The 14,229-nt window shown below is 46.2% G+C and overlaps 4 protein-coding genes across 4 annotated transcripts; 1 reads left to right on the top strand and 3 right to left on the bottom strand.

Moving 5' to 3' along the window:
- Positions 1–1,639: 1,639 nt before the first annotated feature.
- Positions 1,640–3,156, bottom strand: V1513DRAFT_251602 (uncharacterized protein). The gene is made up of 2 exons (XM_066894481.1): positions 2,685–3,156; positions 1,640–2,627 (listed from the first exon to the last, which is right to left on the bottom strand). The coding sequence occupies exons 1-2, from the start codon at positions 2,806–2,808 to the stop codon at positions 1,798–1,800; spliced, it is 954 nt and encodes a 317-aa protein (XP_066755338.1). The 5' UTR covers positions 2,809–3,156; the 3' UTR covers positions 1,640–1,797.
- Positions 3,157–4,965: 1,809 nt separating this feature from the next.
- On the bottom strand, positions 4,966–7,799 carry V1513DRAFT_375297 (Lon protease C-terminal proteolytic domain-containing protein; the record flags this gene model as incomplete). The annotated part of the gene is made up of 2 exons (XM_066894893.1): positions 4,966–7,310; positions 7,364–7,799. 2 exons carry the CDS (start codon positions 7,797–7,799, stop codon positions 4,966–4,968), a joined length of 2,781 nt encoding a protein of 926 aa, XP_066755337.1.
- Positions 7,800–8,924: 1,125 nt separating this feature from the next.
- Positions 8,925–10,431, bottom strand: V1513DRAFT_456998 (Acetamidase/Formamidase; the record flags this gene model as incomplete). The annotated part of the gene is made up of 4 exons (XM_066899606.1): positions 8,925–9,920; positions 9,974–10,126; positions 10,220–10,314; positions 10,422–10,431. 4 exons carry the CDS (start codon positions 10,429–10,431, stop codon positions 8,925–8,927), a joined length of 1,254 nt encoding a protein of 417 aa, XP_066755336.1.
- A 2,345-nt stretch (positions 10,432–12,776) lies between these two features.
- Positions 12,777–13,709, top strand: V1513DRAFT_439019 (major facilitator superfamily domain-containing protein). Its single transcript, XM_066897144.1, has 2 exons — positions 12,777–13,114; positions 13,164–13,709. The coding sequence occupies exons 1-2, from the start codon at positions 12,852–12,854 to the stop codon at positions 13,492–13,494; spliced, it is 594 nt and encodes a 197-aa protein (XP_066755335.1). The 5' UTR covers positions 12,777–12,851; the 3' UTR covers positions 13,495–13,709.
- Positions 13,710–14,229: the final 520 nt, after the last annotated feature.

Genomic DNA, 14,229 nt, shown 5'->3' with positions numbered 1-14,229 from the left:
ATCTAACTTTATGCAGTAAGCTGACGCGCAACCGAAGCACGAATTGAGCATAGCGTAAAGTTTAAGTTTAGACTTGGACGCCGAGTATTACGTGGCCGACATGCTATTGGGTTAGGGCAATTCCTATGGCTGCCCTCGAGTACGGCAGACTTGTCATAATAATACTTTGTCAATAAATAAAGCGGAGTTTACTACGGTGAGACAATCGACTTATCAGTGTTCCAGTGATGTTACGCGATCAGTGCTGTGAGTGTGCTTATATAAGGGAACTCGACATTATAGGTGTCAACGGGAGTCACGTAGTGCTGCATTAGTCCCGATGACCACCCTGGATCATGCCTTGACCGCTAATAATTGCCGATGCCTAATTGGATACTAAGGTTTCTCCATGCCCATGACGAGGAAACCCGAAGTACCACGGCGGAAGGAGCCCATCTCTGGTACGCAATTATCGCATATTTTCCGCTCTTCCGTCAATGCCAGTTCAATCATGTCTATATATACTTTAATCAATTAACTAGCCTGAGTATATGATGCGATTGTTGTCGAAGGAGGATGTCTCGTGCCACAGCCGCATGAATTGCGGCTGACACGTCATGTTCTCTTCAGGACCAGACAATTTTAGCCACTGATGAATATTGGCTCCTTCCAGTTATTTCCTATAGTTATGGCATTCAGGGCCACATCCTTCTGGTGCAATTGTAATAAGTATAATATATTGGTTGACGAAGTATACATCAGCTGTCTATGAGTCAGCCCGTAAGGCTAGGCCAACTTCGGGGGTTCGATACCCGCGGCATACCTACATTGGATGTGAGAGCGACAAAATCAAAACATTTTTGAAGAATTGTTGCGTCTCAGGGAGAGTGGTTCGCGGTCGTGCCGCGTTGCGTTCCGGGTTGGGGCAGCCGTGTCGGCGATCGAGTACCCAGCAGAGTTGTGGGTCATAATATATATATATATTATTGTAAAGCTCTTCGCTAAGTCAAAGTTGCCTTTCAAACAATAATACTAAAAACAAACTACCTGGATCTGTTAGTTATCATCTGCCGCTCGCTTGACAACTTAGAAAATGAAAATCACGTGCCGGGCTATACGACCTTTTGCGAGTGAGCAAACTCTGTGCTCGTATAGTTAAACGTAAAAACTCGTATAATGATTCGTATTGGACTTTACGAATACGAATAACGAACTTATCGCAAAATCGTATTCACCTCTACGCACCACCTCCCGCCGCAAATCGAATAGTAACGGCGACAACCCTTTTTTGTCCGTTTCTGCCTTTCTGGGATTGGGCTGAACAGATCTATGAAGCCACAAAACAAGCCTCGATTCTTGCTTGAAATGGGGAAGTTTGGCCTCAATTCACTTCGCACCAGCCCAGATCCGTTAACTACTCCCAGGACGCCGGTTAGGTTAGAGTTCACTTTGTGTGTGACGGGTATTATTTGCATTGATCGAACCTTATTATTACACATTTAATGCAACTAAAGGAATTTCGCAATTCAGAATTGTACTTGTATGAAAATCAAGAACGAGGCAATAATCTATCATGCAAAAATAGAAGCCTTATTCGCGTGAAGTCGCATAAGATAATTTCTCTTTTCAAGAGCAAAATTTACAATTGTGAATGAATCTGGAGATTTTAAACTATGATACAAGAGAGAGAAACCCACACATCCACAATGACATAAAAAGAAAGATAACTCCAAATCCCAATATCCTGCTACCGATAACCCATCCATTATAAATAAGTTAAAAATGTACAGAGAAGAGCCATCTCAGTAAGGCATGCTTTCAAGCCGCAGCCTCAATCGTCGTAAACTTGCGCTGTCCCGACCAGAACTTCGCAATATCGAGAATACTGTCATCCATGAGCCATCGCCATTTCTTGGCAAATTCTTCAGTTATTTCCCACGCCATGGGCTGGGTTGGATCGTTTCCCCAGATGCGAAACCCATCGGCTAGTAAGTCTGAGCAAAAGTCGATTTCATCAAAGCCCCCGGAATGTAGTTGCAAGAGCAAACTGTCGCGGAGAGAGGCGAACGGGATTGCGTCAATGTACTGGATGTGAGGAACAATGCCTTGCAGCTGAGTGGGGTATAATGACGGCGGGATGTCGATCAGATCCGACAACTGTGGAACGACGAAGACTTGAAACCGCGGGAGATCACGAGCCAGGGGAAGCTTTGTGATATTATGGCACATGGCCGTTCCGACTTGTTGGCATGGTAAGAGGAGTCTCGTCGGAAGTGACAACTGCGGCTGTTGTTCCTCTTGCAGTTCCTGACCTTTGTCGTCCTGTTGACGCAGTAACTCTTGCTGATAATGCTCACGCTGGATTTGCTGCGGCGTGGCAACTACTTGCGAGCGGGGGAACAGTTCGGGATTAATATTAAATGATGAAAAGGAGGATTCAATATCGGCTAAGGCAGGCGGGCTATTACTTTCGCTGGTAACGGAGCCATTGTCACTGGTTGGCGAGCTCGCCGATGAACTAGATCTCGCACTCGACTGGCTACTAGATCGTGGCGACGATGGTGGTGAGGAGGTTGATTTCTTCACCGACGTCGCTGACGCCTTTGCTGGTGCTGCATGTTGCTCTTTATCTTTAGCGAGGCGTCGTCCTGCAAGAACGATCAGCAATTGTCAGCAATCAAATTCAGGATTATATGAGGACATACGCCGCGCGCGCTGAGCTACTCTGTTTTGTATCCGTCGCCGGAGCAAGGGATCTTTGATGTCCATCCACTCCTTGCGCTCCTCGAGCGTCATCTCGTCGACGTCAGACGGGGCCATGTATGTCATTGGGTGAACAGAATACTTAGGCAATCGGCTATTGAGAAATGTCAGCAGCACGGGTGGAGCGCGCCGGTCGGGGGAAATATAAATATCATGTAGGGTGTCCCACTTTGAAAACGTCGAAACGTTCCAGAGAGGTCCATGTGCGTGCCAAACAATTATGGCGCTTTTTTGGTGGCGAGGTTTACGTAGACATGCAGCAAGCTCGGCATCACAAATTTCAGCCGTGCGGCGACACGGACGAAAGGTACGCCGGTCGATTCGTCACCTAACCCATAGTCTAAAAGCTTAACATCTCAGCGATTTTGTTCACCTGCAACCGTACCATGCGAAATAGAGTTGGCGCTAGCCCCAGATTAGTTAATTTTGTTATAAGGCATTACTCGCGTAGCGGCTATTTATGTCCTATTAGTTGAGGGACGCCGATCCATTTGTGGTCTGGTCTGTATCTGAATTGTGCAATATTACGGCTGCCTCTTAAATTATAGCATGTCAGGTCGGCCAGAATTTGCGCAATTCGCAACTAGTAAACTTTCAATGGTAGCCAAGCAAGCAACAATGTATTATTAGCTGAACCTAAATGCCAAATATTGTACTGTCCGAGTTAAACTGTAGACCAAAACTTCGTTCGCGAATGTTCGGCCGACGGAGTTGCAAGGCCCCGTAAACGCCGACTAGTATCGCAAGGCTAAAACTCTATTCATGGATGAGTCAGATGGTTTTCAACGCAAGCAGCCGTCGCTCGCTGAGTCATTGAAATTTGGGCCTCGCGATCACCAGGGCCAGCGAATGTCACCCCTCGGATTTTTCGCTTCTTACGGAGCCGAAACGCTCCCCCTTCGGATCCGGAGCTTCGTTACAGCCGAAATCCGCTTGCGGGCCGCAAATGTCCATCCCCCCCAAAAGAGACAATGGAAACGCGTCATTCCAAACTAAAAAATCAACAATGAACTAATCCATCTAATCTCTGCGCCAGAGACGAAGGTCATGCAACCAAAAAAAAATTGGGTAACAAGTAAGACGCAACAGTATTCGTGGTCTCGGTACTTACCGCAACGTTCGCACCCTAACCCAGCAAGGTAAGCGTTTCACTCTCGCATGATTACGTCATAGGTTAACCGCACAAAAAAGACGCCAGTTGGCACTTCCCTATAAAAAATATGTTTATTCGTCATCCACCCCGTCCCCCCAATAATAAAGCTTACGCGTCCTTCTTTTCCTTTGTCAAAGCCATAACGCTGGTAAAATGCATCCCTTTTTACCACCCCCAAAATTCGTCAAACTTACCATCGCGGATTCGGCAAATTTATGATAAATAGGGCTGTTGCGAATACGAATATCGGCAGGTTTTCCCAATGTTCGTATTCGATATTCGACTCTTTGAAAGGCATTCAGAATATCGAATATCGGCGAAATCACGTGATATTTCTTTAATAAGTTAAACATTTTCTATTAAAGGCTAGTTATCACGTCGCAACTTCTTTGTCTTGTTGTCTTGTTGTCTTGTTCACTTCTTCACCTGTGTTTTTCAACACAGAGATAAGCCCATACCGCCGGAGTCACTTCTAACGGTGTAAAATCGTGCAGCACTAATCTCAGCCTGGCCTAGAGGGCGGGCGTATATCGAATATTCGATTCGACGGTCGAAGAATGCTTCGAATAATATTCGATATTAGTATTCGACATCGGGGAACTAGCCGATATCGTATCCGACGCTGATAATCGGCCGAATAATATTCGGCTAGTCGAATGTCGTCAACAGCCCTAATGATAAACCGTATATTTCTCTATTCTAGATCCTCGTGGGGATTATTTGACAAAAATTAAATATGTGACATAGTTACTAGCCGTGACATATATAGATATATATATATATAAACAAAAAAATAAATGTACTGGTACAAAAACTAAAACGCAGATGAAAGAATGGTCGATCATATACAAGAATAATAACAGAACATACACATGCACTTATACATATACATATAGCCCCAAATTATTGAACAAAACGATATATTATTATAAAGTTCCACGTAGATAGACAACACATGTATCTTATGTTATACGTAATGTAACCCTTTTTCAACATCAGACAATAAATTTTGACGAACAAAAATAGATTTCCATGCTGAATAGACTTACAACGACTGCTCTCTAACAACATCACGCGTGAATCTCGTTTACCCCGCCGCCTAGTGGTGGAAATAAATCGCCGAGTCCAGATCCTGGTGGCCCAGGTGCATTCTTATCCTCTTCCTTAGCCTGCCTCAACGTCGGCAACCACACCTTGTTTCCTTCCTCACGTGTAATATCCGCGAAACATCGGCTGAAAACATCCTCATAGTAAACACATGGAATGCCCTCAAGACCTTCACGCACGTTCTCTGGCAACGCCTCCCAGTCAGCCATGTTCGCCTTGGGAAAGAATATTGTCTTCGCTCCGTCACGCTTCGCGGCAACGCATTTTTCTCGCAGACCACCAATACGTCGGATTCGGCCTGTGACCGTGATTTCTCCTGTCATGGCGATAGTCGGATCAATCGCACGATTGAGGGCAAGCGAGAGGAGAGAAGTTGAGATTGTAACGCCAGCAGATGGGCCGTCTTTTGGTACAGCACCCTCAGGACAATGTAAGTGAATACGTGCGTGGTCGAAAAATCGATTTTCTGGGAAATGCGACGCAATGTACATTTTTGCGAACGTGTACGCAATCACAGTTGACTCCTTCAACACGTCACCAAGCATACCAGTTCGCTTGAAACTCGCCGTCGCAGATGGCGATAGTGGCGCTTCGAGGACTGATTCAATCATCATAACATCGCCACCCAGTGCAGTCCAAGCTAGGCCGGTCACAACTCCAACTGGCGGCTCGGTGTCGTAAAGCTTGTCAAACACATAGATTGGCGGTCCAACATAATTGTGAAGATTCTCAGCATTGACGTTCACATGAACCGTGCTTGGAACTTTGTACGGCACCCGTAGAACTTCACTTGACGATTTCTCAGGCGAGTCCGCGTTCGCTTTACCCTCTTCGGTCAACAAGTTTAACTCAGCAGCACTGGGGTCTTCCTTCAAATCCTTGACTATCTCGAATGCCGCCTTCCGGTAGACCTTCTCAATCTGCTGCTTCAAGTTGCGCACGCCACTCTCCGCACAGTAACTCTTGATCAAAATATCGATGGCCTCGGGGGTAAGGTCGATATCTACATCCTTCAACCCAGATTGTTCCCGCGCCTGTGGAGCAAGGTACTTGCTCGCGATAGCCTTCTTCTCCTCGGCAATATATCCCGAAACCTGGATGACCTCCATACGATCAAGCAACGGCCGCGGGATAGTATCCGTCATATTCGCAGTGCAAACAAATAACACCTTCGACAAGTCAACCGGAATATCCATATAATGATCCAAGAAACTGTGGTTCTGCTCTGGATCCAACAATTCCAACAGAGCAGAAGCCGGATCTCCCTGGTGCCCTCGACCAATCTTGTCAACCTCATCAATAAGGATCAACGGATTCTCAGTCTGGCACTTTTTCAACGACTGTATAATTCGTCCAGGAAGAGCACCAACGTATGTCCGACGGTGGCCCTTAATCTCAGCCACGTCTGTCAGTCCACCGACACTAAATCGCTGGAATTGTCTGTTGAGCGCCCGAGCGATAGACTTGCCAATAGATGTCTTACCCACCCCAGGAGGTCCGACGAAGCACAGAATCTTGCCGTCCACATTACCCCGCAGCTTGCCCACCGCAATAAATTCCAATATACGATCTTTCACGTCTTTCAGACCATAGTGATCGTTCTCGAGCACCTCAGTTGCATGCTTGATTGAATAGTTTTCCGTTGACTTGAGACCCCATGGAATCTGTGTGATCCAGTCAAGATAATTCCGCGTTACATTGAACTCCGATGCAGATGGTTCAAGGTTCATCAGCTTGTTAAGCTCCTCGTCGAACACCCGCTGAGCGGCAGTCGGCATACTGAGCTTTTCTGCACGCTCCTTGAACTTCTCAACCTGCTTGTCCTTGCCGTCAGATTCGAGACCAAGCTCGCGGCGAATACCACGCATCTGTTCCATGAGGTAGTACTCCCGTTGTCGCTTCTGAAGCTTGCTTTCGACGTCTTTATTGATTTTAGCTTGCAGCTTCGCATTCATAAGCTCCTTTTTCAAAAGAACAAGGCCTTTCTTTAGTCGTTCGCCGATATCTTGCGTGTCGATGAGTTCTTGAAGTTCTACGCTGTCACCAGCAGAGACAGCCGCAGCGAAATCCGAAAGCCGGACAGGTTCATCGAATACATTCCCAGACGCCAGGGACAACGTGAATGCAGTGATCTGATCGCGAAAGAGCGGGTTCATTGCTGAGATCTCCTTGAGTAGGCTAACAATCTCAGAGACGACAGCACGAATGGTGGGCTCGCTCTTATCTACAGGATCATCAGGCCGATTGACAACGTGCACCATAGTGACTTTGTTGCGCAAGAACGCCATTGGCGCTTCTTCCGTCGCATCTAAGGTTGTTAGGCACGTGGCTAAAAGCTTTGATAGCGTAGCTAATACTTACCTTCTTGGATCACATCGAAACTTGTAACTTCACCAGAATCAGTACCAACAACCGGCTCATTAACGTCATCTTTCGCAACAACAACTTTTTCGACTTGAATCCTCCGGTGCGGATACAGGACTATAGTCAATCCCTCCTTGTGATACGCATCCTTGATATCGCTCTGTGGAAATATGCTCGTGATCTGCGCAAGAACACCGTTATGATAGATCTCATCGTCATGCATGATGGCTTCCGTAGTGGGGCTCGCTTCTCTATTTAGAAAAACACCAACATACGGATGTCCGCGTTTCACTAGCTCCTTAACGGCCTCAATATGACGTTCATCATGTAACACAACCGCCTTATAGAAACCCGGAAATAACGGCCGCGACACGATAGGCAGCGCCATTAACTCCGGGATTTCATCTGGAACGCCATTTCCAATCTTCGACATGCCGTTGGGAGCCGGACTAGAAAAGTCCGGCACTGTCTTCCGCGTGCTAGTCGAAGGTGGTGATGACGAAGAGACCTTGGATTCCCTAGACTTGGACTCTTCCCTTGCACCTTTACCACTCTCGGCATCCTTTGCGATGGGCTCGCCTTCAGCGGCATCACTTGATTCCGTTTGCTGCAACTTCCGCGGACCTCGCTTCCTGACGGCCTTGGGCTCTTTAGCAGAGGTGCCGTCGTCAGCCGATTTGTCATCAGACTTGGTTTCGACTGCCTCCTCGTCCTTAGCCTGTGCCTCGGCTTCAGTAGATTCAGATACGTCTTCTTTGACGCCGTCTTTATCATTTGGTGGCACGCTATTATTACTGTCATCGCTGTCGTCCGATTTATTGCTGTTCCGTAGACGAGCCGTTTCGGAGAAAGCGCGACGATACGACACCGGAAGGACGGCAGGCCGTGTGCGGAGAGTAGATAATATGTAGCGTGATGCCGGAGATAAAATCACTGCTGGTCTTGCACGCACAAGTGCGGCAGCTCGCGGTAGTGCTCGAATCATAGCTGTATGTATGACGCACGGGGTCAGTGGGGACTATATTCTAGAAGTGGCGGAATGAGGAAATTGAACTATGTACAAAGCAAGCACGTAGATGACCGTGCAGCTGGAAAAAAATAAAGAAAGATATGTTTGTGCTAGACGCACGCAAAAATCAACGTAAGCAGCAGCTCAATGGCGGATCCCGTGGATGGAATGGTGCCGAATTCGATATCGTGTGAGATGGCGATGCAAGTGCAGCGGATGGCGTTGAGCAACGACGACGTGGGCAAGGGTCCGACGAAGTCACTCAGCAAGTCAGCAGCGAAATCACATGAATCACAATCTGATCACGTTTTACAATCCTTCCGGCTCCAAAGCCAAATAGCGTAGATGACGGATCGTAACATGGCGACTGAGTTGACCAGTTATTTGTCCATTTCGATTTGCTACATGCCAAGTGGAGCAACTCGGAACACAGTTGCCGTCTTCATCATAAAATCCATTTAATCGATTAGTTTGGGCCAGACTACGTTACACACTGAATACGCTTGAAATCATTATACACCTTCATATCATCATTTAACATGCATTAGCTTATTTCGAGGTGGGGAAAACGGTTGAACTCATGTCGCCCTGCGGAGTTGGACCACCCTCCTTTGGCATGATGTCGAAATCGAAAATGTCTGCTGGGATAGAATAGCTGACGCAACTGTTTGGAATGTCAACAATGGAGGAGATACGGGTCTCAACTGGAGCAGCAGACAGGAGGAGGTAAGCCTGCTCCCCGCTGTATCCAAACTTCTTGAGATACTCAATGGCGTTAAGGACAGCCTGTCGGAAGGCGACCTTGACATCAAGGAAGTGTTGCTTGCCACTCTCGTCCACAGAGATACCCTGGAAGGTGAGATACCGAGAAGGACCGTAGTGTGCCTCGACAGGGCCAGGAAGGAAGACGGGGTTGTATATGGAAAGGTCCTTCATACCATTCTTAATGAGTCCAAGCTTAAGAGTAATGATACCGTGCATTTCAATAGCTCCGCAGAACGAAATCTCACCATCTCCTTCAGAGAAGTGAATATCACCGACAGAGAAACCGGCACCCTTAACATAAACGGGAAGATATGCCTTCGCACCGCGAGACAAGTTCTTAATGTCAATGTTACCACCGTGCTCACGAGGAGGCACCGTCCGGACACCCTCCTCGGCAATCTTCTTAGCAAGCTCAGGAGAAACAGCCTGGCCAGCATACGCACCTTCTGGATTGGGGAGAGCAGCAACAGTATGTGGGGTGTTGATGGAAGCATGGAATTCAACAAGCTTGGACTCGCGCTCCTTCCAGATATTCATCATCTCATATGAAGGAAGAGTACCAACGATTCCTGGGTGAATGAAGCCAGGAAACTTGACGTGGGGAATGTGACGGGACGAGGCAAAGATACCATTAAAATCCCAAATCGCTTTCTGTATGTTAGGATAAATATCTCCCAAAAATGCGCTAGACTTCGCAGGATCCATGATGGCAGTGTAGCCCCATGGCTCGTCGGGGAAAGGCTGAACATCCTGGATCTCCATGACAAGAAGGTCGCCGGGCTAGTTCTGTTAGGAGATATATTCATTGAATGTAGGATATTTATTAAACGCACCTCGGCACCTTCAACCTCAATTGGACCACTCAGGCAGTGGATACCCATCGGGTTGACATTTTTGATGTCGTCGGCGTCATCGGTGTTGAAGACCTGGCCACCAGAAGAGTCGAAGCACTCAACCTTGAAGACCTCTCCAGGTTTGACTTTGCACTGTAGTTGGACATATTAGGATACATTTCCGCGACCATTACGATAACAATTGGAGGTTATTGACAACTGAGAATAAGTAGCAGAAAGACATACATAAAAAGGAATCTCCGGGTGCCAACGGGTGTGGAGACCGGGCTGCTCGTGATAAGGCTTCTTAAGGTCGACCTTAATTATAGTAGGGATAGGATCTATACGACATAAAAAGACATTATTAGCAATTGCCCGTATTTGAATTTATTTTCGTAGACAAACAATTAGTTGCATAACATCATCTATCACACGCAGTCAATGTCGCGTATCGCCATTGTTACCAACTCTCTGTGACCCACCGCAACTAAAGTACTGGACTAATTACCTTTGGCCATATTTATCGTTGTAATCGAGGTCAATTGAAGTAATTGAGGGGCTGCTGCGAGACTCAGAATATAAGCAGTCGTGCATATGCGCAAGCGGGGAAGAGGATCTCGGACGACAGACGCTGCCAAACGAGAGATATTTTGTCCGGGTCTGTAGTTTCCAAAGAGGTTTTGTAGATAAGACCCTTTATCTGGCTCGATGGTTATTTCAGGTCAGGTCAGACTTTTGACTTCCAATACAGGTCAGGCCGCTTGGCCGCACATCCGATAAGCAGCAAATGTGGGGACACCCTACACTAGCACTTATTTAGGCGTATATCATGCCGTATGTACCATTATCGAATAGCACATTAGAATGCTGTGCTCAATACTTGCCAATGTAAAGAAGGTTTCAGGAGTAACTGTTCTGCATGACTCGACGCTTATGACTTATGGCCCGACGTTTTCAAAGCACTCATCATACCCAACTAAACTAGATCCGATGTTTATATCACCACTCAGCCGTAATGAGTACGCATATATTTAAATTGTAGTACGATTCTCTGGGATTTTCCGCATATAATTCGATTTCAGATAATATGCGTACCATATTCTCCATATGAAATTAATTGTTCTCAGTCAGTGTGACAGGGCATGCCACGGGCAGTGGATTGTTCAGACGTCTGTGCATCGCAATATATATAGCATTTGTCCATTTTAATTTTCTTGCTTGACGGGATCTCGAGAGCATGGGAAGATACAACTCGTGACAATTTCGTGATACTAGGCGGCGAATCCCGATACCCCCGACGGATGGAACGAACTGTGTCCGCAACACTACTCAGTATAAAGAGCGTTGTTGCCGTTCTATGTGAAAATTGTAATTCGATGGTACTTGCTGTAAAAACACCAGTTGCCATGCCAAGGATCCTGAGATTCAGTCTGTTATGTACTACTTGAAGTCATGGGTACAGATGGAGCAATAATATAGATGGCGGCTATCCTTCCTAAGTCTAAACTTGCACACAGAATGACCGCTTTGCGTTTATTGCCAAAAAAAATACCTTGCTAGGGTACCCTACCCAGCCTCTGACGACATGATCAGAGAGGGCCCTCCCCTCCGTTTGCACTTCACTAGTGCCAATGAGCAAGTGAGAACAACAGCTCCAAGTCGTTACTAGGTCCTCGCCAGCTGAGTAACTTTAGATCATTAACCTCCAACTAATGTACGAAGACGAAATGACATTGGGAATATGCACATTATTTAGGGAAGCGTTTTCAACATAGTATTGCGTATGCTGATTCCGGTTTGCTAGAGACTAATTCCCGGGCGTTTACTAAGCGAATGGTATACCCACATGTGAGGATAATAATGCTCCATTCATAAATGCGAACGGATAATTCACTCCACATAACCTCCTCGCCATCCTCAATATAATCCCGCGTGCCGGATCAATACTTAATTACCACCCGAATAACATCACATCAAAATCGTTACTGAAAGCCAAACCTAGTGTAACCAATAACGCCAAACATCAAATTGTTCAATGGAAACTAAAAGTCTGTAAACTAAGTTGCCGATGCAACAAGTGAATGTCCGCCTGTTTCTAATGGCACGCAAAATGAGATAATCTCATATAGTTGCATGTTTCGTAACAGATTCTCATATCCTTCTTTCCAGGTCTTCACGTTTAATCGATCCCTGTATTCCGTATAGAACTCCATCTGATGAGATCGTAGATAGCGATGAACCTTCATCATGTACAGGGTCTCTTCGTCATAATACGAACTTGCATGCTTGCATGTTAGGCACAGCGAAACAAGGTCGTCATAGCCATAAATATAGCTTATTATAGTTGTAACAACCTCTGTTGGCAAAGAAAAGAGAGAGCGTTTGAAAGTCGACGAGATTATGTTCGTACTGCTGCTCTGCATTATGATTGACTAACATCAGTCTCTCAGTCTCAACGAAATATATTAAGCTGTCTGAAATGGGCAGTGCAATTCTAAAGACAGCTAAACCTTCTGACTTGGATTGCTGGAATATACTTTTGGTCCGAGCTGATTTTGTGAAATAAATCGAGTCATTGTGCTTTTTGTCAATGCCCGTCACTTCTAGCAAATCAGAGAACCCCTACCCCTCTTACGCTCGTATTGACCCTGATGCTTTTAAAGTTTTATATAATTCTTATATAGGTTAGCGGAATTTTTAGAAGGCAGTTTGGCCGGCGTCGCCCGGTGCCGGCCAGCACCCAAATAAACCTTAAATTTCTAAGTCCAATCTTCCTACTCCTCTTTTTTGTTTATTGGTCTGTAGCAGCGGCCCAATTGAGGAGAATCATAGTCTTGCGACCTTACGGACGAAGGATCTCATCGAGAGCAGCGAGGCCATGGAGACGTCTCAGTTACTGGACAATCTAGACTCGTCTTGTCTCTCGAATACGGCATCACTTGCAAGTGATTTGATCTCTAAAGGGAAACTGTCCACCTTCGGGAATGAGACAGATGCCACTGCTCTGCTTGAGCAGAGCATGCTTGCCGACGAAGATCTGGTCGCAGAAGTTGTTGATATAGATCCTAAGTTAGAGAGTTTTATATGCCAGAAGCTGGATTGGCGGCTGCTGCCTGCGTTGAGTATAATGTATCTCTTCAAGTGAGTATCATGATCGGCTTGTATTAGCTGTCAAGACTAAAGAAGGTAGTTCATTGGACAAAAGTAATCTTGGAAATGCCAAAACAGACGGCATCGATATTGATCTTGGCTTTACCGGCAATCAGTATAACCTCCTGTTGTCCGTATTCTATATCCCATACGTGCTCTTTGCGTTACCACTTACGCTCCTAGGAAAGCGATATGGTGTCACACGCGTTCTACCGGCTTTGATGTTTGGGTTTGGGTTAATGTCGGTCATTTCTTCAGCGTGCCAAAATTGGGCGAGCTTAATGGCTGTTCGACCATCTGTTCTTCTTTTTATGTGGTTCTCAAACAATATCCCTTCGGAGGGCCAACGAGCAGCGCTTTATGCGACATAGGAAATTCCCAGCGATATCGTATCGTGTCCAGCCCTACTTACCATGTTTTGACGTGCAGAAGGCTCCCAAGTTTATTACAAAGATAGTGCGCAAGTAAACGAGTTGTAGTATTCTCGGCTTCCTTGATGGATTACCGGGCCCACCTTCCAAAGTTGGTCTGAGCATGTACAAACAAACTAAGCGTTTTAATAATAGTGAAAGAGCAAACAACAAAGCTTAGCGCGAAGGCACCTATCTCTGTTGAAACTGAAGGTGGCCTCGTGTGTTTCGGAGATGGAGCCACTAAATTTGGGCACGCATATTCCGGGATATTGCCCCATGCGACAAGTAAAAAGACTGAAGGTATCTACTATCAAGCTCTTACGCTACCCCATTCCGCCGGTCGCAATGCTCTCGTCTCAGAGTAACTGCAGCGCTGTACCAGAGATCGAGGTGTATATTGATTGGCACATGGCACCAGGCACAAACACGCATGGCCAGTTGCCTCTGACACGCTGGCAGATGCCAGTTTCACGAGTTTCGCCCGTAGTCACCTGCGCTTGCAATTCCTGGCCCGTTAAAGTGCAACTTCTTCTTGTCAACCTGGTGAGTTTCTCTTTTTAGTTCTAATCTGCTCTCTACCGGTTATTTTCTTTCCTTTCCAGCTGCACAAAAATAAGCTAGAAACTTGCCTAATTAGGTCCAGTGGTCTCCTAGCCTTGTCTTAGGAATTTTCCTAATCCTCCACTAAACACT

Source organism: Lipomyces chichibuensis, assembly GCF_038497645.1.
Source record: "Lipomyces chichibuensis strain CBS 12929 unplaced genomic scaffold V1513scaffold_5, whole genome shotgun sequence".
NCBI classification, from domain to species: Eukaryota; Fungi; Ascomycota; class Lipomycetes; order Lipomycetales; family Lipomycetaceae; genus Lipomyces; species Lipomyces chichibuensis.
The sequence above is the reverse complement of the archived record's forward strand: the minus strand, read 5'-3'. Positions and strand labels throughout refer to the sequence as shown.